The 22,968-nt window shown below is 39.0% G+C and overlaps 1 protein-coding gene across 2 annotated transcripts in view; it reads left to right on the top strand.

Moving 5' to 3' along the window:
* The window catches only part of cd2ap (CD2-associated protein), a 53,054-nt gene that overhangs the window by 6,955 nt on the left and 23,131 nt on the right, over window positions 1-22,968 (top strand). For both annotated transcript variants that reach the window (XM_088002180.1, XM_088002179.1), the window contains exons 2-9: window positions 4,850-5,007; window positions 9,366-9,534; window positions 13,175-13,275; window positions 13,536-13,662; window positions 16,172-16,380; window positions 19,349-19,436; window positions 20,579-20,682; window positions 22,112-22,210. In XM_088002180.1, coding sequence (XP_087858306.1) covers window positions 4,850-5,007; window positions 9,366-9,534; window positions 13,175-13,275; window positions 13,536-13,662; window positions 16,172-16,380; window positions 19,349-19,436; window positions 20,579-20,682; window positions 22,112-22,210 — 1,055 coding nt within the window. The remainder of the gene's footprint in view (window positions 1-4,849; window positions 5,008-9,365; window positions 9,535-13,174; window positions 13,276-13,535; window positions 13,663-16,171; window positions 16,381-19,348; window positions 19,437-20,578; window positions 20,683-22,111; window positions 22,211-22,968) is intronic.

Genomic DNA, 22,968 nt, shown 5'->3' with positions numbered 1-22,968 from the left:
CGGCCAAAACACTGCAATCGGTGCACCAATGTCTACATATTTTACAGAACATTCTAAGAAAAAAAAACTTATAATCTTCATTGATCTTGTATGTCCTGTGTTTATATCTATATATATATGTATATATATATATATATATATGTGTGTGTGTATATATATATATATATCTATCTATCTTCAGTTATATAAATCTTTTTTTATACATCTCTCCCCATCCCTCAATCTTCATCTTGTCCTAATTATACTGCATAGCCGAGTGAAAACCTCATATTCTGTGACTGAAAAAGCAGTCACAAGCTGTTTTTCCTGTTTGCACCACATTCACCAGTGCTGCTCATGTGTTTTTTGAGACAATCAGTGACATGCTGATCTCGGGTCACTGCTCCCGCAGAGGAGTGACTCCTTTGCCTTGAGCTGCCTTTCTTCTCCTCTCAGGGTCAGCTGTCGTAGATATGTCAGGAATCCTCACAAGGCCACTCCTAAAGCCAAGGTGTGAAGCCATTCTGCTGTTGGCTTTGAAAACTCCAGACTGGATAACTAGCAGCTCTGCATCTTGATTTGTGTAGAGATTCCTCACTGACGGGGCAAAATCAGACGCACATGGCTCCCTCTGTGTCGTTCATCCTTCAGTCATTTCCTGTCTCTTCCGAGCTGGATGGGTTCAGAAGATACTTCATAACAGTTTTCATATGACATGCGTCAGGATATGCCTCTTACTGTAATGAAGGCATTTTTCAGAGATATTATTATAAAAGGAAACAATATATTTAGAAATGTGTGATGAATGACAGTTTTGTCTCGGGTTACAATAAGCTAAATATTTCTCTGTTAACCCTCATTCATCTGATTCCCTACCATAAGGCCAGAGTAAGCGGCCCTCGTAGTCTTTTGTGTTCAGGATAAATGTCCCATTGGAGCCTGTATGGCTGTTCCTCGGACAGCGGCCAACCCTGGATGAATGAAGTCATTCTCCAGCATGCGTGAAGCTAAACACAGCTAGAATGCCCCGCCATGAGCTGAGGCTGGAAAACTTTCGGTCCAGGTTACGGAGCTCCCACAAACTCTGTTTGAACTACAGGTGCACCGGCCCGTATCTGTCCCGATATTGAGAAAGATTCTCTAGATCGGTGACAATGCTCCAGATCCATAAAAGATCTGTTCAGTCTAATTCCGTACTCTGAGGGACATCATGCTTTAATATTTATTTTACATTATATTTATTTAGAGTTCCTAATTACATTTTCTGAACCATTTGAAAGAAGGTTTCTTGGAATTTAGTTTTACATGTTTGACCAAAATAGTCATCCTGCTGTTTTTGTCAATTTCAGTTCCTCTTTTTTTATTTTACATTGGCTGTTACACTCTGAATTACACTGCATGAGCAAATTAAAGTTGTGTTGTTTTTTGAGCTACTGGTGCATTTAAGTGTCTGTACTGGTGCAAAGTTCTCAAATAAAATTGTAATTCAGTACATTTATGTCCGTGTTAAAAAAAAAAAAAAAAGTCAATTCAGCACTATTCTCCTGTGTCGGATCCGTATCGGCCGACACCAGATCCGACACATATCAGAATCCGTATCAATAATGCAGAAACATCCTGCATGCTTATTGTTTTATGCAATAAAACAAACTGGATTTGGACAAAATCTGCAAAGAATTGGGGGCCATTAAAACATTAGCCACTAATCTGAAACAATCACTTATAATTCTGAACAGAACTGTAAGGATAACCATCACATGTCACATCACTTTTTCTCCCCCTCTTTCCAAGCTATTCTGAAAATGGTTTCTTAAAGAGTTCATCTGTCTAGTTACACACCATCTGCTAACCGATGGTGTGTAACTAGACTGTGTTCTACCTTTAATATATTTGAGACCTGCAGGATGCCCTGTGTGCTTCAAAAGCTCAGTTTCCATCTCATTCGGATCTCTTTTGTCTTCCTGTACTCACATTAACAGATTCTGTCAAATTACAGCTCACAGCAGTGGCTAAGCAGTTTATTTATATAAAGCCCGGGTGGAGCCGCTTCATGTGTTTAGACTGTCTCACAGGGTGTGAGCTGTGTGTATCTCCAGATGTTTACCTGAGTGTTTGGAAGTTGCAGTGAGAGGCTCGATTAAAAACTCACCTGTGTGGAAGAAAAGAATCGTTTTCAACGCCACAATATCATTCTTCATTGTCTGTGACTACCTTTTAGCACTTGGTTCTCATAAATCAGTCCACACAATGTTTTCCAAAAGTCTTATATTCTCAAGATGGTTCTGCCAAATGTGAAGTGTTCTATTGTTTTTGAAGTGATTAGAGGTTTTCAATTTGGTGAAATTACTTCTTCACTCAGGTCAGGTTAGTGTAGACCTACTTTTTTCCTGTAATGTATGTGGATGAGTTCTCAAAGACGTATGCTGCAGGAAAGAGAACTGAGGCAAGTTAACCTCTGTTACTTAAAATCTTCTGCAAAGACATTTTATTGAGACGGGAGCTTATGTCGACATGTGAGAACTTATTTAAATAAATTTTACTGCAACACTTTTGTTTTGTTGGTTTCTCATGTCTGTTTTGGTAACTCTGATGTTTGTCAGTCCTACCTGTGACCTACTCTTGCACTGTTACATCTCTATAAATTAAAGGTGTTATTGAAAATATGCTACTGTAATCCAGTTAAAATGTTAAGTCATAAATATAGAGATTAATATAAAAAATGTTTTACCTTTGATTATGGCTTATAGGTAGTGAAGAAATATTTTTCCCCCCAAATTGGACTATTAAGACAAATGATTTTTAGTACATAAATACTCCTTGGTTCATGTCATCGTCTACACAGACAGGTGATGGATGTTTCACTGACATCTGCTACAGGGAGAGTTGGTCACAAATGTTCATTGCTATGATGTAGGGCTGACTATATTTTTCAAGAGCAGTGTTTATGGTGCTGTGACTGCTTTGTCATGCAGTCACAACCATATAGTTGCCTAAAAAAAAAAAAGAGTAATAAAATTGAATGAAGCACCAAGTCTCCTCCATTCAGTAGCAACATTCACACTGAAGAGTGTTACCAGTGCCACCTGGTGGTTCTTGGTTGTGATCTGTTGACTTAACGAGAACAATGTTTTCATGTTTTAGCTTCTGAATATTAGCCAGTTCCAGTCATCAGCCAAAAAATTTTTTTAAGTGTCTCTTCAGAAAAACAACTGTCCAAGCTGGTCTGGTGTGACTGGTTGTTCCTGGTCGGCTGTATCGGAGCAGAGATCTGCTCTTAGCTCAGCGCATAGGGGCCAGTTTCTGCATGGACTTAGGCCCAGGCTGCCGTGGTGTTGGTGCCAGGGTTAGTGATGTCAGAGGGAGGCCACACACACACACACACACACACACACACACACACACACACACACACACACACACACACACACACACACACACACACACACACACACACACACACACACACACACACACTCTACTGAAGCTGAGCCAAGTTTAACAGCAGGTAATGTTGTGTTAGTGAATGAGTGTTCCAGATGAGTGTTTGTGTGTGTGTGTGCCTTGCAGGGCTATTGGGAGTGTGTTGCCTGTATCTGTGTTTGGTATGAGGCCAGCAGCCAGCTCTCTGCAGAGTGCTGAGTAAACAGCCAATCACACAGCCTGCTGTAGGAACTTCATCAAGGCTGTGCGGCGTGCCATGCTACGTGATGCTGTTAATGGTGCATGGAGATTGTTGTCATGTGGTCAGAGGGTCTGTAAAGGAATAATCCAGCATGTTTCTTCTCTACTTGATTTCACAGCAGATGAGAGGATTGATCCAGCAGGGGTTTTGTGTTGCATAGGGATGCACTGATTAAACCCACAACAATAAGCAATAAACCAGTTAATCACGTGGTAAATTAAAATGAGCTCCATAATTTTCATTTGCATTGCTTAGTCTTGAAAGAGAATCTCGAAAAGCTGCCATTTTGAAAAACTTGGTATCTTTACCTGTTTTCTTTCTCTGAGCCCAGTGATTGATAGGTTTTAAAGAGCAAATTTGTTTTTTGAGACATTATAATCCATTTTATGTATTGTTTTGGTTGTTCTTTTTTATTTTTGGATATTTAAAATGTCTTCTTCCAGTCCCAGTATTAAATGAAATTAAAGTTCTGGTGTACTTGTGTTATTCTGCCTTCAATTCTCTGCTGTACTGAAACACTGTCTCTGGTATTTTTACGATTACAAATGATGAGGGTTAACCCTACCTCTCTTGTATATCCCTTAAATTATTGCACACTTGTATTTTAAAACATGAAATTCAGCAAATAATTTTTGAGAAAACTTTTTTAAGAAAATCATTCCGCCGGCTTTCTGCTTTCTTCCATAGGAATAATAAATGATGTGTGCTTTGCCACTCAGATATTATATAATTTCAACTTATTTAATAAGTTGAAATTATTTAAGTTACTGGAACGTCAGTAACTAAAATATTCAAAATTATTATTACCATTTTGTCCCAAATCAAGCCGACATACCTTTAAATTATGTCATTCTGTTTAAAGGCATTAGACAGAATGGAAGTGTGTTCTTGCTAGTTTCGTCCTAAAATAAGCACACTCAATTTACTCAATTTACTCAACCTGCTCTGAGTTCAGCATATAGGGGCCAGTTTCTGCTTGGACTTAGGCCAAGCACACTTGCATAAAAAATACAATAGATTTTTTTTTGTTTTTTGTTTTTTTTTTTTGTTACAGGAACTAGGCAGTACATTTCCAACCACATTGAAGAATTAATTTTGTGCTCTAGGGGTCTTGATTCACATTTCTTGTTGTTTTGCTTTCCTCATCTTTGTTCTCTTTCTCTCTCTCCCCATCCCTGTCTGGATCAGAGGTCTTAGTGGAGTACGAATACGACGCGCTCCACGATGACGAGCTGACCCTGCGGCCGGGTGACATCATCAAGAATGTGCGCTACATCGAGGAGGAGGGCTGGATGGAGGGGGACCTCAACGGGAAGAGAGGGGTCTTCCCAGACAACTTTGTTAAGGTGGGAGAACACCGATGGGTCTTGTATTGCTTTCTACCTCCGGATCATGTTTTCCTTTGTGCTGCTGACAGGCCGGTTCCTGGGAGGTTGAATTTTATCGGAGTAGCTCCAGGTGTGGCCTACTTACAGGTTAGGTAGATCACTCAGGTTTTGTTGTGAGGCTACAAAGCAAACAAAAACACAAACATCATGCAGGGGTGGGCAATAATGCCAAACAATATTGCAATGTCTGTTTGTAAATATCTCTAATAATATCACAGACAATATTCCATGTTTTCTGCTTTTTAAATCAAATATGTAACTACACGTTTTTTTCCCCCTACTTTTCTTATAAACAGTCACCAGAATAAAAAAAATCTTTCTTTATAAATACATACAAAATCACACAATACTTTTAGTGCATCAAAGGAAGAAATAAATTACCAAGTGTAAATAAACTACTTATATACACAAATGAAGCAGGTTTAGTTTTACAAGATGTTTGTCCCTCTTTTTTTTTTTTTTAAGAATTCAAACTGTGTAAAACAGAGAATCGTGTTTTTAAGACAAAAAAAGTCTTAAAAAACGCTCATCACCAAAATATGTTGCATAAAAAAAGCTGCATAAAGTGAAAGCTTGTGCTCACTTCCTAATGATCAGAATCTTTGTTCATTTTCATTTCTTCCATCTGTCACAGACATCTCCACTGAAGATAATGATGACGACTATTTTGGTTTTTAGCTTTCATTTTCCTGCAGCCCTTGCCCCAAAGGCAGGAATTTACACTCTGCACAGCCATGTCTCATACTAAATATAATAAACTCTGACATGATTAACCAACCTTTAATTATTTTACAGTTAAAACAAGCTACAGGAAATCAGCTCTAGTTCTTCAGCTGCTCTGTGCCTTTCAGCCATTTGGTATTGAACAGTTTATGTTATGAGTCAGCGTTTTGCCGTGGGCTGCTCCTCTCATCTTTCCTCATCTCTCCTTCCTGCTCCTTCGATCCTTTAATCCTCACGGCGAGATAGGTAATCCGCTAAGCGGCCTGCCGCCGCCAGCGGCCCTGGATGCGTAATCCTGTAAGCAGCAAGCAGTTGAACTTTGCCCCCAACAACATGACAGCAGGTTAGCATGCTGTGTTGTCGCAGTGAACGATAAGAGGCAGGAAACATGTGGGAATGGGTCACGGTAAGGCTGCCGGCTGCCGGCTAAATGCTAATATCAGGATTGGAAGGATGGAAATGTGGAATCTGATGTTTGTATGTGAGGACACAGAGAGCTGGAAGGCTTGAGATTTTATTTACTTACTCGCGTCGCTGTCAAGTGTCTGGATTTACGACCATCCGCTTTCCTGTCAGAGTTTAGTTTATCTCAGAGGAGCAAGGCATCGTTGTTGAGTAAATCTGATGGTTTCTGTTCACTTTGTGTTTTTGCCTCTTCATAGTCAAACAGATGTATATTTAGTAGGAATAATTTGACTGAAACTTTTTTTGGCTGTTCACACCAGATATTTCTACTTGGTCTAAACTTAGTAAATATATAAATGACTTTGAGAACCTGCTATGTGTAAACAAAGTTAAGGTAATGACTTTTAACTGTTTTTAGCATAGCTACCTTTTAATATTTCACTTTATTACCCATCAGCTGACACATACACACCCATGGAGACAAATACCCAGAGCTGTATTGTATGCATTCATCCCTCAGGCCCTGTAAGCCATGATGAAATGACTATTTAAACATTTACAAGCGCCTTAATGAAGTTTTTCTTGAGTTTTTAATGAGACCAACACAAAATAGTTCATGATGGTAAAGTAGAATGAGACAAAATAATGCCAACACACTTTGTTTGCCCATTCCTGTTGTTTCATTTCGAGGCTTTTAGGCTTAATTTTCCCAACTACATTGGAATTTGTTAGGAAAATTCCGACTTTCCTCAGATTTTAGATGGATGTAACAGAATTGCCTACACGAAGCCTAAACAGCTTTTTTTTGAGAATGTCATTTCTTCCACATCTCAACTTTTCATAGAAAGGAAAGAAATTCCTGTCTGTCTTAATGACAGTTAACGAAATCAAATCTTTTTTTCTTTTCTTTCCTTGTCACATTTAAATAATTAGCACCCTGCGTGTGTTTAGGGTGTGGTGCCAGCACAAGCTCGTTCTTGTGAGCAGACTGTCGCTCTGCTTTCCCAGCTCAAAGTGCAGATCTGGCGGTTTGTAGCTTTGTGCCTGGAGCTCAGAGCCTCCAGCTCGCCCAGGTCCACTGCTCTCTGTCTGGAGAGAAACCTGCTAATGCTGGACTCATCTTAATGTTTCCTGTGGTTTCACACTCAGCTGGATTTCCTCTCCACTAGAACTTTCATGTCAGCATTTGTAAACCAGGAAGTAGGCCACAAACGAGGTCACCATGCGCACACACCTATACACACACATTTACAGGATACACAACCTTTACGGATCAGCAAATTTTTTTTTCTTTCCTTTATTTTTCTGGGTTGTAAATAAAGAAAGAAAAGTTGTGGTAAACCTAATATATCGTATTTTATGGCTCAGGTTTTTGAGGTGGGCAGTTTGCCCAACAATCTTAAGTTTCAAGTTAGATTCATTGGTTGATGCAGCTTCCTGTCTATGAACTGTTGTACTGAGCAAAACGTTTATCTATTTAATCATTTCTGGATGAACATAAGAAACACACACTTTAGTCCTGTGACCGATTTTTAATCTCTGATTTCTGTAAAACTTTTACCTGCTGTTTGATATTTTATTAGCGTCAGCTGCTACATAGCTACTGTAATGTCCAGACTTTAAGCCACTACTTTATTCACACACTTTGAACACTATGATTTGGCTACTGAACAGCTTTTCACAAACGTTTTTCCAAAGGATGACAATATCCTTTGATGAAGGATATTATTGGATGTCACACAAAAAAAACATAATTCTTTACTTATTTTAGTAAAAGTTTTGATGAGATTTAAAAGTTAATTTCTCATTTTTAGTTAGCTTCACTGCACAGTTTCGTCTAACTTATGGAAAAAGCATCATCTTCCAAATAACCAATTAAATTTTTGCTTAGGGTGTGTGTAATTTTTTTTCTTCATACATTTGTTAATAATAAATGGCGGAGGGGATAAAAAGTCAATTATAATAAAAAAATTTCTCACAAACTAAAAAGGAAAACCTCGAAAGTACATTCAACATCGTCATCTACGCCCTATAGACGAGTGTAGCCTGTGTGTGTAAAATTAATTTTCTTTTCAAAGTTAATGGTCGTAGCTCAGTAGTCATAATAGAAATTACAGCAAGTTGCTGCTTGTTCTCACATATTCATAAGATGCAAAGCAGAACTACATTTAACACCTGAGGTGTCTGATGTTTGCTATATCTGAGCTGCTAATTTTTTATTGTAAATTGAAGTAACTGGAAATGGATTTATTGGTAGTTTTACTTTCAGACTGTAAGACTAAGCCTACTATTACATTACAACTAGAATTCTGTTCAATGTAGCGGTCGCCATTTCTTCCCTCCTAAGTTAATATGTGAAGCTGCAAGAAATGGAGGGAAGCTAAAGCGAAGCGTCTGAGCTGGAGTATAAATGTGCAATTCAAAGATTGTTCCTCATAGATTCCACATTGCCAACTTAGTGGCTTGTCAACAGTGTCTAATAATTTCCGATCTTCCTGCTTACTCAGATCTTCTCCACTGTATCACTCCACCCAAACGTTAGCCTGACTTCAGGCTGAATAATGTAACATCTGACTTTGTTGCTCCTTCAACCGCAAAGATCATTATCTGTGATGCACACTGCAGTTTTATATTGGGTGGAGATTTAAGTTTATTAAGTGACTTTCGGTCAGTAATACAGAGATATGACAGCAGCACCTGTTTCCCTGGTTTGACCACATGTCTCTGAGCTCGGTTGGGAAACCCTGATTCCATTCCTGATTCTCTGTACGATTTGGACTTTTTGTTCGGGAGTTTCCCAGAATCGGCCTCTTTGGCAGCTGCTTTACAGCCAGACTCCCTGACTTGGCTGGAATCAGCAGCAGGCCAGGCGCTCCATTTAGACACGAGTGTCTTGAAAGTTTTACGATGTCGCGCCTGCAGAGCGGCTGCAGCAGCTGCCACAGGTCGCATTTCGCTTCTCCTCACCAGGCCTGGTTTACACGTCCTCTTTCTATGGAAGCCAGTTGATGCGTCTGTGCACAGTTCCTGTATGGAACGCTCCCCCTGACCACATTCAGCAGTGACCTGTTTTTGATGCATTCATTTGCATTGTAGAGAGAACTGCAGATTTTTTTTCCCCAATATATGGGAAATGTTACTTGAAGTTAAAGTGTTAGACATTTATTTTTCATGTTCTTTTTCCTTAGGAGCTGAAAAAGGACCCCAAAGAGGTCAAGGAAACCAGAAATGAGCCAAAGGAGGAGCCCGGCCAGCCTCAGGGCAGAGAGAGCAGTGTGGCCAACCTGGTCAAGAGGATAAGTGTCATCGGCATCCCCACCGGGGGATTCCAGCCCATGCCCCCCGCAGCATCAAAGAGTAAGAGACGGGATTTCTCCTTCCACAACATTCCCATTCAGTTCTAGTCAAATTCATTTTAACAGCTGCAGTTATGCAATATTAAGTTATTGACCAATATAAAATAGCAATTGCCTTGCTTAGTCGTCTCTTGCATCTTAACAGTAACTAAACTGTTTATAGATTTATATCAAGAGTGAAGACATATTTTTCATATCAAAACATCAGCAATTTTCTCAGCTTTATATTAAGCCATATTTATAGAAATCGGGAAAGGAATAAGGGCGCTACCAGCATTTTTGTGACGGATTCTTGCTCATCCCACATTGGAACAGTCTGGTTTTGTGGACATGACTCACTGCGTAGCAATGGCACATACATTAGCGTCGCTAACATTAGCCGCTAAAAGGCGATGTTCAAACCATTAATGTATATCATTGACAGAGTGGTGTCAGATTTTAGTGGTTGTAGAATCTCCATTCTACAACCACTAAAATCTGACACCACTCTGTTTTTGTTTGCATTTTGTGAAGAAGGAAGTTGTCTTCTTCAGAGGTTTTATGTCGATTTCTTCAGTAGTTCTTGGTGCAGCGCCACCACAGGCGGCGGGGGGGACAGGTTTTTCAGTGAGTTTGGATCGTTTGACACAGTGCAGTGAAACTTCGAACCACAGCAACTGAAAATGCAACAAATGTTGCAATTTTGGTCCCCAACCCAATCCAACCCAGTCTACCTGACTATCAGGTGTGAAAACACCTCAGTGGTGAACAGTACAGCCAGGTTGTGATTAATAAACAACCCTGGTCATGTTGTTGCTCCTTCTGTTTCAACTGAACCCAACAAACTGTCTACTCTCATTTTTTTTTCTCTCATCCATACGCATTTACTTTGCTTTTAAATATTAATCATTATGATTACTACTGATATAATAAACTTCACCTTAGTATTGTCATTGTAGGATTTTACCAGCCAGCTCACCTAATTCCTGGGTCTTTTTGTGTTTCCAATCTTGTCAAAAATTTTGATTGTGCTAGTTAGTTCTGCTAAGGAAGCTACTGCAATGTGATAAAGGAGTCATGTTTACATGACAAATATGTGCAAAACTTTTTTAGTAAACTGCTAAAATACAAACCCCTCGCCCCCACAATTTCACACGTCGGCATCTTATTGAAGCGTTAGTGACAAACCCCGCCTACTTGGGAGCGGCTGCATATACTATGTTTCAGGGAAATTGTAAATGATATTTATTCAAAGACCAGTCACATGAAAAGTGGACAGTGATTTTTTTTTTTTTTAAGGGTATTCAAAAGATAGCATGGCTAAGTAATTAATTCCAGTCGAATTATGTAAGTTTGAACCTGAGAACATCTCTTGTCTTTATCTCATTAATTAAATGTGACCTCATGGTGTTCTGTTGGTGTGTGTGAGCTTGCATGTTCAGTCATGCTTCCAGCTGTGTGTGTGAGCTGCATACCTTCAATGAGTCCAGTCTTGCTCAGTAATACCATAACGGATACAGTTTGTGTCTGGTGCTCTTACTGCTGTCTAAGAGTTTCTGTTCTCAGAGAGCGCTCAGCTTATCAAAGCTGAAAACGTGAAGTGAAACCTGAACTTCTCAAGCTAAATGCTAAATCTGTTATTTACCGTCACGAAGTGATGAGTGTCTTAAAGCAAGCGCTGTACCTCATAGAGCAGAATGTTCCTGTTGTTGGAAGTGTGAAAGGAAGAAAGATCTGATCTGTCTCCTGCTTAGAATGACAGGGATTTCAGCTGGATTCTCTGTTTATTATGTGGCTAAAATGGCAATTATGTTGTTTTTCCTGTAAGATAAGAGTTTTAACAGGCAAATATCTGATCTGCCTGGAAACCTTTGCTGTTAGAGATACATTGGTTAGAATTTAGTGACCAGGTTTGGATCTCTGGGTTTTGTAAAGTTCTGACTCGGTTGCAGACTGCATAATAAAAAGCATTGCTATGATGACGTGCTGAATGCGTAATGTCAAAAAGAGCAGGAGCTTCTTAAAGAGACAGAAGGCCATTTTCAAGGTGTCAAATTGCAAAGTCAATTTTTTTTAAATTATGTTTGTTATATGCAGCATTTTTATAACAACTGAAGGTAACATTGTTACTTGATTGTGTTATAGAATGGTACTGTGTGCCTCTAAAATACACATTAAAACAAGGATATATTCTAACATCTAAATATATATATTGCTCATCCTGACTAACATGACTGAACCAGGAGTCTGTGTGCGTTCCTAGAGAATATTTATCCTTATCTCAACTCTGAGACATCCAAAATTCTGGAGACATTTTCAAGTCCAGCATGTTTCATAACAGACAGAGAGGAAAACTTTGACTCCTTTCAAACATGTCTCAACATAAAATGAAATACAGTTTCCTTTTTAAATAATCTTTGTGTGTCTTCTGACTTCATTTGAAACACATTACCATCTAAGTTGGTAACTTTGACTCTCCTCCTCATTGTATTACAGTCGGGACCAGAGAGTGCTGTCGGAACCCATCTTAGTGCTACTGGAGAAGCTAACATTTACAGTCATCATTATTGTCGCTCTTAGAGGTACAACCAAAACATCCTCGAATAAGCGACTTTTCTGTGAATAATTTGAAGCTACATGTCTATGAAAACGCAGCAAATAGGTGAATCCATAGATATACAGTTATTAATTAACACAAAAATTACTTTGTTCTGTTGATTCTGTACCTTAACCACCCGTAACTTTTTTCAAATTTTGTTTTTGGGATTAGAAGTATTTTCCTATAGGCATTGATTTTTAAAAAAAAAGATTTTGTTGAATTCAGATGGTCAGCAGCTCACAGTCCAAATTAGTTACAAAGCTAATGTTTGCTTAAATGCTTTCAGTTCAAATTCAAATTCAAAAATACTTTATTAATCCCAAAGGGAAATTAAATACATCATGTTGGCTTCCACTAAAATAATGAGTAACAATAATTTAATCTGTTTAGTTAGTCAACTTGAGTTTTTAAGTCCAAATTAGCCAAAAAGTTAATGTTAGCTCCTATGCTATAATCATGCTTCATACAGCCAGAGTTAGCTCTGGTCACCGTTTCTTATTCAACGGGCTTTAAACAATATCGGCAAAACTTTTTTGCTGTTTTGAAAATTAAATTTTATTCACACTTATTTATTGTAAATCAGTATTAATTTGATGCCAATCACGGTAATTCATTATAAAATTTGGATAAAAATGTGTTCACGGCTGCTACCCCTCAGCATGTTCTGTTTTTATGCTGTAAGTTTGACGTGATTCATGGCGAAATTTTCTACTGCAAATCTACCGAGTTACAAATTTTCCACAGTTCACCCTACAGAGTTGTTTTGTTGTTGTTTCTTTCTTAAACGTAGATGTTTTTCTGGTTTTCCGTCCGTGGGTTACATCTTCTGCTTCTTAAACACCCAGTCTTCAGGTTGGGTGTGTCTCCCACAGCACAATCTGATTGGGTCCCCCTGCAGGTTTTACACCTTTCTTTGCTTACTTACCTGTCAGTTGCAAGACCCTGACATTTGAGAGTGAGCACAGATCCACAGACACACACGGACGCTTTTTGATATAAACATAGACTTATTTTTGTTTTGTTTGTTTTGTCTTTTTTTTTTCTTCTTCCTCGTTCCCAACAGAGCCGAAGAGGAGGCAGTGCAAGGTACTGTTTGATTATCAGCCGGTAAACGAAGATGAACTGGAGCTGAAAGTCGGAGACGTCGTCGACATCCTAGAAGAGGTAATTTAAAAGTTTCAGTCATGTACTCTGCTCATGGTTGGAATCTTACCAGCTCCTTTTAAACGTGGGTCTGCTGAAGCAAGAATGCCATATTGTTGGCTTGTTTTTAAAGCGCTGAGCATCTCCTGACTGGTTTTGTTCTCTGCATGTCAGAGCATGCAGACAAAAGAAGCAAACGTTTGTTTCTTCATCCAACCGACCTGAAAGTCAGAATGGTAGAGGATCGTTGATGTTTTCGATTTATTTTCTTCTGGTGGCAGGTTGAGGAGGGCTGGTGGAGCGGGAGTCTCAACGGCAGATCTGGACTGTTTCCATCAAACTTCGTCAAAGAGCTGGAGGCAGGAGGAGAAGAGGCAGAGGCCAACGACACGGCGGCTGACAAACCTGGTAAAGCTGAGGGGCTCAGCAGCATTTCTAGAGACACTGCAGCTGCAGAGGAGGCAGCAAAAGGAAAACTAAATCATCGTAGGGGAACTGGAACGTAACTCTGGGTTTGACATTTGGAAGAAATGTTACCAAAACAAAACAATGGGTCTTTGCAGCGTATGAACAAATGTCAAGGTGTGTGCTGCCTGCAGAAGAAAGACACTGGAAGAAAACTCCAGTGGAAGTTTGGTGGAAATTTACAGATTGTAGTTCATTCAGTATAAATATCAAAGAGACTAAAAGGTAATAACTTTGTCTAACATCCCTAATAGACACTTAATGATTTGTTGCGAGCAAGATTTTTGTCACTAAGGGCGTCAAACATGGAGCCAAAAATTTTCCGATTTGATTTCAGTTATGAGGAAAGACAAACTTTAGTGTATTTAAAAGACATTTAATGTGTCTGACCAGCTGTGAATGGGTGATAAATCAATTTTACTGATTAATCAAATTTACTGTCTCTGAAGATTTATTTTTTGGCAAATGTCAGTGATGTCAGCCCGCCCAGAGCGAACCATCTTGTTTTACAGGTAGTATTTAGTTAGACTTTGAAGTCAGGGCAACTCCCGGAAGGAATGATTGGGGGGGGAAAAACAAGTTTTTGAAAATATTTTCTGTCATTTGCAATTCCTTTTTAGAGAATTGCAGATTTCTTAAAAATAATTTCTTTTTAAGAAAAGAAATGGAAAATGAATCAACTAAAATTAGATCTGGTATGAAGAAAAGCTGAGATTTTATTTTAAAGCCATGTCACCTACATTTTTCTCCTTCTCTCTTTCTTACCCTTTCTTTCTCTTTTTATCTTTCTCTGTATCCATCTCTTTCTTCTTTTTGCTCTGTTTGTCTTTCTCTCTCTATCTTTCCATCTTTTTCTTTCTTAGAAAAAAGGATTTATTTTTATTTTTATATCTATCTTTTTCTCTGTCTCCCTACCTAATTAGCAGAAGGTACAGGGAGAAAGTTTGAACCTCTCAAACAACTCCATACATTACGCTTTGTTCAAAATTCTCCACTGTGATGTATGGTGGTGGAAGCATCATACTGCAGAGAAGCTTTTGTTTATAAAAAACATGAACTACAGTAGAGTGAGGCCAAAACGGAGAAATCATCTGTTTTTGTTAGAAGTGGGCAGATTCAAACTCGACCATGTGGTTTATTTCACTGTTTGAGTTTCACTTTTTTTCTGTCATATTAAAACTAAAAAAAAAAAATATCCCACACCAGTAATTCATAACCCAGCTTTTACAATGCATATTTTAATAACTCACTGTTATGCAAAGTCAGAAAGAATGAAGCGGTCACACCTATTCTGTGCTGCCAGTTGGCAGTGGGGCTGGGCTAAATGTGCCAGGCTCCATGCAGCGTCCCAATTAGAACGTTGCCACCTTGGTCTCAGCACAACAGGGAGAAGAAGTCATGCATACAAATTCACTGATTGCTGTAAGCTGACCATGCTGAGGCCTGGAGTTGGGCTGCCTTAATGGCTGAGCATGTTGCTCTGTCTCTGTATACGACTGAACAGAGACGGAAGTAAAAGTGGAAGAAGCCCAGTCAGTTTGCTGAATGAGCCTCAGATCTTGGACAGTGTCTGATCTCTCTAAATATAAATATTTGAGATTTTCTTTGGCAACGTGACAGGTGAATTCATTGTCACTCTTTCACTTCAATGTTGTGCTTAAAGTATCGAGTCAGAACCTGGAGTAAAGAAAACACAAGTTGCATCCACCTGGGAAAAAAGATGATTTAAAAGTTGTTCAAGACATGAGTGCATTTTTGATTATCTAGTCAACAATGCTTAAGTGATTTCTATAAACAGTTCAGTGATGTAATATTTTTTAGTTCTGACTGCAGAGTACTTCAAGGATTTGAAGCTCAAACATAAAATAAAACTGACTGAAAGAATTTTCCCTAAATAGTATTTTACAGTCTTCCCTCCAAACTGCTCTTGTGGTTATGTTTGATTGTAAATGTAATTAGACAAGGTCTTTTATTAGCAATGGTGGAGCCAAACCTTGAAGTAGTTTATATACAAGTATGACATCTGAATAAATTATCATGTTTTCCCAACTCAAAAAGTCATAGTCTTGTGTAATATTGTACAATTATCTTTGATATTTTTTATCCAAAGTCTTCAAAGTCGGCTTCTAGAGTCTTCTTATTGGTTATAGTGTGGTCTAACGCTCATAGAACCAACTCATCATTCAGTATTTTTTATTGGAATTACAGCATTTAAATCTAACTTTGAAGCTTCCCAATGTCAAGTTATTCTATTTAGAAATTGACATGTAATAAATTACAACTTCTTTGTAACTTGCAGGATTAATCCAAAGTAAAACACTGAAGGATCTGAACTTCCCCAAGAAGTACAGTCTGCTCTGTTCTTTCTTGTTCTTGTTCTTTCGATGTTGGACGATGCAGGACTGGGGATCGTAGCAAAGTGTTCATCTGACTTTGTTGGGTCTCCTTGCAGATGGAAGTGGAACAGAACCAGCTGCCACTCCCACAACTCCTCAGCCGGACTCAGGAAACGGAGCCACCCATCAGCCCAGACGGATCATAGGCGTCGGTTTCGGAGACATTTTCAAAGGTGGTCCGGTGAAACTAAGAACGCAGCCCAGCCCCATCACAGAGGACAGGAAAGTCAAAGACCAAGAGAAAGACAAAGCTGGTCCGGCTCAGGTACGGTTGGTATCACATATAGAAACACTGGATCATAGTGGTCCGTACCATCTCTGCTTCTCACTAATCTGAGCACAAAGGTTAAGAAAACCACATCAGAGCTGAACACTCACACTCCTGATGCCTCCATTAAAATTCATGTCTGGTTTGTGTTTGTTGTGAACGCACTTGTTTCTGCTCTCATCAGCACAAGTGCAGATTATCTTCTGTTTCTTCCTGTGGATTTGCAGGCAGGTACTGCATTGCTTCCATCTCATCTCCCCTTCTGTAGTGCTCTGGACAAAAAGCACTGCTGCACCAGGCTGTTAAGCTGTCTGGTGATCATTGTGATCATATGTATGAGCTGCAGAAAGTAGAAAGGGGCAAGCTTTAATCCTCACGAATTCCCATCCAGCAGTATGATGAGAGAATTATCCATTTCTTTAAGAAGAAAGCATGGCCACCTGCCCAAGATGGTTGTTTCATCTGCAGAGGTAATGATGACCTCAAACTTGTTTGACTCTGCAACTCTTTGTGAACCACGTGTTTTAACAGATTTTGCTGAGAAATTCAATTGAGGTTTAGGCATTCCTGCTCTACCCCACCTGTGGTCTGACCATCAAGCAGTTCAAGTTCTAGTATAGCAGAGAAGCAGTGACTGTAGAGCTTCACGAAGAGTCCGGATAGAGTTTTGCTACTATGTGCAGAACTTAAGACAAAACTATTGTTGTCCACAATCAAAGTATGTCTTGTGGACATACTTTGATAAAGCAGAAAGAGAGGGTCTGATGGGGTACTTGATTGACTAGATATTGTCTTGCCCAACATGTTTCTGCCATCTCACTTTGCTGAAGTGTAAACTTGTGTCTAAGTCACGTGAAGGGGAAGTATTCGTCTTCTTCTCAGAAACTGTAGCCTGGTCTGATTCTCAAAACAAGCAGAAAGTATAGCTCAGTCCCTCTAGTAGAAAAGCATTGACCTCCTTCAGGTTTTAGCTGGTTTTCTAGTTAACTTAAATGGGCCTTTTAGCGTGTTTTGACCTGAAAGTCCAGTAAATTGACCATCAAGAGATCATTGTTTGATTGGGGACCAAAGTTTACAACATTTGTTAGATTTTCAGCTGTTGTGGTTCGCTTTCTCACTGCACTGTGTCAAACAAACCAAACTATTTGAGCAACTCATTCACCTCCTGATGAACCACTGATATACCTCTGAACATGACCTTATTCCTTCTTCACGAAACTGCACAACTTCCTTCTTCACGAAATTGGAAACAAAAATGGAGTGGCGTCAGATTTTAGCAGTTGTAGCATTTCTCTTTTGTCTTTGACAAATGTGCCAAGTAAACACCATGTAGGCAGACCAGAGTTCATGTTTTTTGACCCACATCAGAGTTCGATTGTGCAATCACTCCTCCCCAAAGGAACCTGACTTTCTAGGCAAATGAACTGGAGTTTTATTAAAGTGGACTAAAAAGGGCTTGTGTGAAATGTGAAAAGTTTGTCCAAAAAACCCCAACTTGGGGTGTAAATAACCCTAAGTGCAAAAAAAACTTGGGGTGCTACAGTTTTTAAGCTACTGTAGCAAGAATTTCTCTAGTAGTCCCTGGTACTGTAATTTTATAGAAATACCAATTATTGTGCAAAGTGTTGCCCTTCTGTTTGCCTATTTATCCAAAATATTGCTTCAAATGAGCTGTTTATGAGCAGATATGATAACTCTCAGTGCAACCAATATTCCAAAACATTAGTCCTTTTAGAAAGGAGGCATTCTGACTCTTTACAGCCAACTTTCTGTTTGTTTTAGCAAAGGAAAAGTACCAGAAAATTCCCATCCTACAGCTGACTGACAGCTCACAGTGGGTGGGGGAGAGGGAGTGCTACTTGGTTCTAAATTCGGCCAATTGTTACTAGATGAGCCAGTAGATGTGGCTAATGGATACCTCACCAGGGAGGAGCTGGACCAAGTGACTTGAGGGACAGAAGACTTGGCGTCTGATTAGGCTGCTGCCTCCGCGACCCAACCATGAAGATGTGGAAGATACCGGATAAATATTTTAAGACTTTCTAATCAAACTGGAAACTGCCTGAAGAAAGGTGGGGAGGTTTGCAGCAAAGGTCCCACGGTTGAGATCATGCTCATTTAGGATGACGTCCATGAGGACTAATGGTCTCTGTATTTGGCCAGCTAGCTACACCACAAGCCACCCTAAATGCTACTACAGTTGCTGACCTCTGAAAATGTCCCATTAATACCATGCTGTCAGTCTTTCTGCTGATTCGGCACATTTGTAGCGATACTGGAAACAGTTTCCTATTAGTTTGTACAAAATATGTTCAGATCCTTAGTTCTCTGTTTACCTAAAATGTCTAACAAAAACCTACAATCGGCACAAACTGTTACGTTTATGCTGACTCATCAAACTAGATACTAATTTTATGTAATAAACAGAAACCCAGGTTTATTTTATCCTTTCTGTTTTTATTCTTGATGTATCAAATAGAAACTGATGCAGTGTTTCTGCTGTTTGACACTATTAACACTCTTCCTTAAATAATTGAGTTTAACTTTGTGTTGAAACTCTCCCCTCCTCTCTCTCTCTCTCGCTCCCTCTCTCTGTCTCTCTTCACATCGGCCGTCACACTGTTTCACCACTAACTCTCCTCACTTTCCTCTGCTCCTCACCACATGTGGCATGCTCTCTTCTCTTTTTAGCATCAGACTTTCTCATGAGACATTGATCCACCCGTCTCCTACCTGTGTGCTGAACCAGCAGCAGGTTTAAGCTAGCACTGTAGTTGTGGCTCCGATTTTTCCCTCCACTTCCATTAGTTCTAATCTCTAGTCGCCATACATTCAGCTTCTACAAGCGGAAGACATTCGTATTCCATGTATCTATTGTCTTCCAGATAAGACTCCTCCGCACAAAGCCACATTTTCACTCATGTCTGATAAATCACTCCCATCTGTATGGTTTGCTTCATTTTAGCCAGTCCCATCATTACCATCAGCCGCAAAGCCTGCCCATCCCAACATGACTGACTCCCAGAGGGCGGAAGTAGACGGCAAGCACAAAGGTAAAAACCTGTTTACAGCTTGAAACTGTAACACGAATGATACAACTGGTGAACATGCCTTGTTAATACATTGAAAACATTCAATACATTGTTGCAGAGTTGTTCCGCTCAGGGTGGGAGCAGCTCTTAGGTTTGCTCTGATTTGTTCTCTTGTTCATATTCTTTTCATGATGTCCTCATATCAAAATTACTTTAATTTTGATTGGAGTAATTCAAAGTAGAGGCCTTAAAATGTTTTAATTGCACTTTAAACATTTAAGTTAGCCTAAAATATGCTAATCAAAGGTTTTAAATCTGGACTTTTCAGTTCTGTATGAGTCGCATGCTGACATCGTCATTGCATTCTGTGACTCGAGGTGGTTGGAAATTAGCTTCCTTAATGCTGCATGATTCTATATTACTTCAAATATCAAATTTAAATATATTTTAAAATGGTGTGGATGCTCACTGCATGAGAATGGTTGTAGATTTTTATATTTTTTTTAGTGATTACTAAGGAGGAGTCTTTGATCTCAGCTTAAATTGTGCAACTGTGTCACCTAGTGGTGTAAATTGGTAACTGCATTGTATATTTTCTAAAGAGTGAAAAACAGCTTTTGAAAAATGTTTTCATCAGTGAAATTTTGGTGTGTCAAACACAAACAAAAAAGGTCTACAGGTATAACTCCTGCTTTCCATTAATTTGGACCTTTTTTGAGAAGCTCAAGTAGAAAAGCATTAGAAATGCAGCAGACCATGAAAGTGACACAGGAAACATGTAAAAGATGATTTTCTGGACATTTTAGACTAAAATGAAACCATTTTTCTAATGCCAAAGACATTCAAACATGGTGGTGTCAGCATCATGCTGAGGGGATGCTCGTCAGAGACCAGGTGCAAAGGTTCACCTGCCAGCAGAAAATCAATCCAAAGCAAACAGTAAAGGCCAAACGTGAATCTAGTTGAGAATCTGGCGAGGTTTAGACTATGATGCACATCCATTTGTCTTTTCTGAAACTGTTTTGCCAAAAATGTGCAGAAATTTCCACTGAGAACAGAACTTTAAAGCTGCCATAAGCTGAACTCTGTCGTGTTCTTGTGCGTATTTCCAGCTGTTTTGACGTTTTTGTGTTAGTTATTGTACATCGTCTGGTTATGTGCAGCTCCCACGGCGAAGGAGTTCTGTAAGGTCAAGTATGCTTACGATGGCAAGAACGAGGACGAGCTGAGCCTGAAGGAAGGAGAGCTGGTCCACATCCTGAGCAAGGTGAGCATCCAGGCCCACAGTCTTGTTTTCTAAATATTTGCCTTGGTGTGTGGTTTGATTTATTTTAATGGAAATATTCTAAAGATTATTCCTGCCAACTCATCATTTATAAAGACAGGAGAGCTGTCGTCACCTTGGACACCTTTAATCATGACTTCTGCATCCTTCTGTCAAAGTGTGAATGTGTGAGCTTCATGCTAATGCAGCTGTTGTCAGTCTGAGCGGCAAATTGTTATCCACTTGCATACAGAGTAGCTTACAACATATGAGATTTATAAGAAATTAGAGTAAAGTCTGTATACTCCAGTTAACGATTAATCGATTACTAAATTAACTGATGAGTATTTCAAAAATCTATTCATTACGATTAATAGTTTCAGTCCTCCAAAAGTGTGAAAGTGAGTCACTGACTACATAAATTACACATTTTCATCACAATATTTGATAATAATAACATGGTAATGTCATGTAAGGCTGAAAAATTAATAGTGATGAATTCATTATTGAAATAATTAGTAATCAATAATTACTCAAAGGATACAGTCTCAGAAAATACCATTTTCTAAAAGAACCACACACTCAGAGCAACAATTAAGTCAAAACGAAGTAAAAATAATATACATTTTGGATTAAAAATGATAAGAAAAGAACCTTCTTTGTCCGTGAATATGTTTTAACCATACTCGTCAAGTGGCAGTTTTAGCTTCACCTACTTGAAATCCTATTAATTTTTTTTAAATACGTTATGTTTTACGGAGCCCTCCAGGGGACATGGGGAATTTTTTTTTCTTTTGCGTTCCCTCGCAATAATCTACTGATCAGTTCATGCGGCATAATTGATACTGTAAGCCTTTTTTACGGTGGCCGCCGTACTTTCTGCTTTAATACAAGTTTATAAGGTTTTTCCATGGACTATTGAGTTATTATCGCGGGGTAATAAGTCATCTGATTGTGTCTCTATTGTGTTCGTAGTCTGAATGGTTTAAAGGGCAGCTTTCTGTGCCGTTCCATCTGAGCCTGAACAGACATAAACATGCAGTAAATCGATTTTCAATCAGTTTTTTGCACCAAAGAGTTAATAATAATAGGGTTAGGGTAATTAGGGTACCCTAATTTACTGAAAAAAGTATTAACATGTTTCCAATATTGCATAAAATAAAAGTGGTTAAGTAATAAATCCCCAGTTTTTTTGTTTGAATAATTTATTAGTAGAATAGTGATCAGCTGCAGCCCTAGTGTCATGTTTTGCTACCATCACTGTACTGACTGATGGAAACAGCCTGAAAGAACACAGTGTGTGGTTGGTCACCTGCTGCCATCTAGTGGATCTCAGGAGAAATTGGCAATCAATTTGACTTTAAATTTTTTCTGTAGAAAATGAAAAGCACGCCGTTTTAAAAACTGACTCCAGTGATGCCTTCTCTGACAGGACACGGGTGAACCTGGGTGGTGGAGGGGAGAGATCGGAGGCAGAGACGGGGTCTTCCCTAACAACTTTGTTACGGTCGTTCCTGAAGCAGAGAAGGAGGTGAGACATTTGATCCCGTCAGCGCCTTCCACTCTTCTGCCTTCACATGGAGTTTCAACAAACTTATGAGATGAAGATGAAAATGAGCAAGTTCAGGTTTAGAATCTGCTGCTTTGATTATGAATAACTTTTTCTTGTTAGCCACCAGGCTCACATTTAGATCCGTCACGTTGTTGTTTACATCTGGAATTGTTCCACAATGTTCCGCACAATGCTATTGTTTCACATGTCATCCATAGCTGCGCTGTCACGGTAGAACAATCCCATTTACTAAATGAAACCTGGAGATGTAGGTATTAATTTAGTGCTCTGCGCCACAGCAAAGGGAAAATTAATGCAGAAACAAAATTTAAGAACAACTCAAAACCACTTGTATTGTTGTTTTTGTTATCGCCCTTTGTGTTGGCTATGCTACTCACAGACTCATTGCCATAGCAACCGACAACCCCACTATGTGTATCAGGATTCAACATAAAAAAAAAAACACGAACATTTCCCACACAAAGAACAGATCATTCGGTCCTTTACAGTTTTATGATTTTAGGCTAGATGTTTATTTTGTGATTATTATTGAGCGATCACTGTGGCAGATGTGATGACTCACATTTGCCACACTTAGCTAACATTAGATGAGCTAGTAGCTAATCTAATGTTAGCTAATTTAAACATCTGATCTATTGATGATTTGTCAGAGTTTGCCAGAGGTCGCATTTTTTTTATTTTGTAACTGAACCAAAAAAGTTTTCCTGACCTTGTTA

This window comes from Poecilia mexicana, unplaced genomic scaffold (genome assembly GCF_051168715.1).
Source record: "Poecilia mexicana isolate PSO_F unplaced genomic scaffold, ASM5116871v1 scaffold_21, whole genome shotgun sequence".
NCBI lineage: Eukaryota > Metazoa > Chordata > Actinopteri > Cyprinodontiformes > Poeciliidae > Poecilia > Poecilia mexicana.
This window is presented reverse-complemented; position numbering and strand designations above follow the sequence as displayed.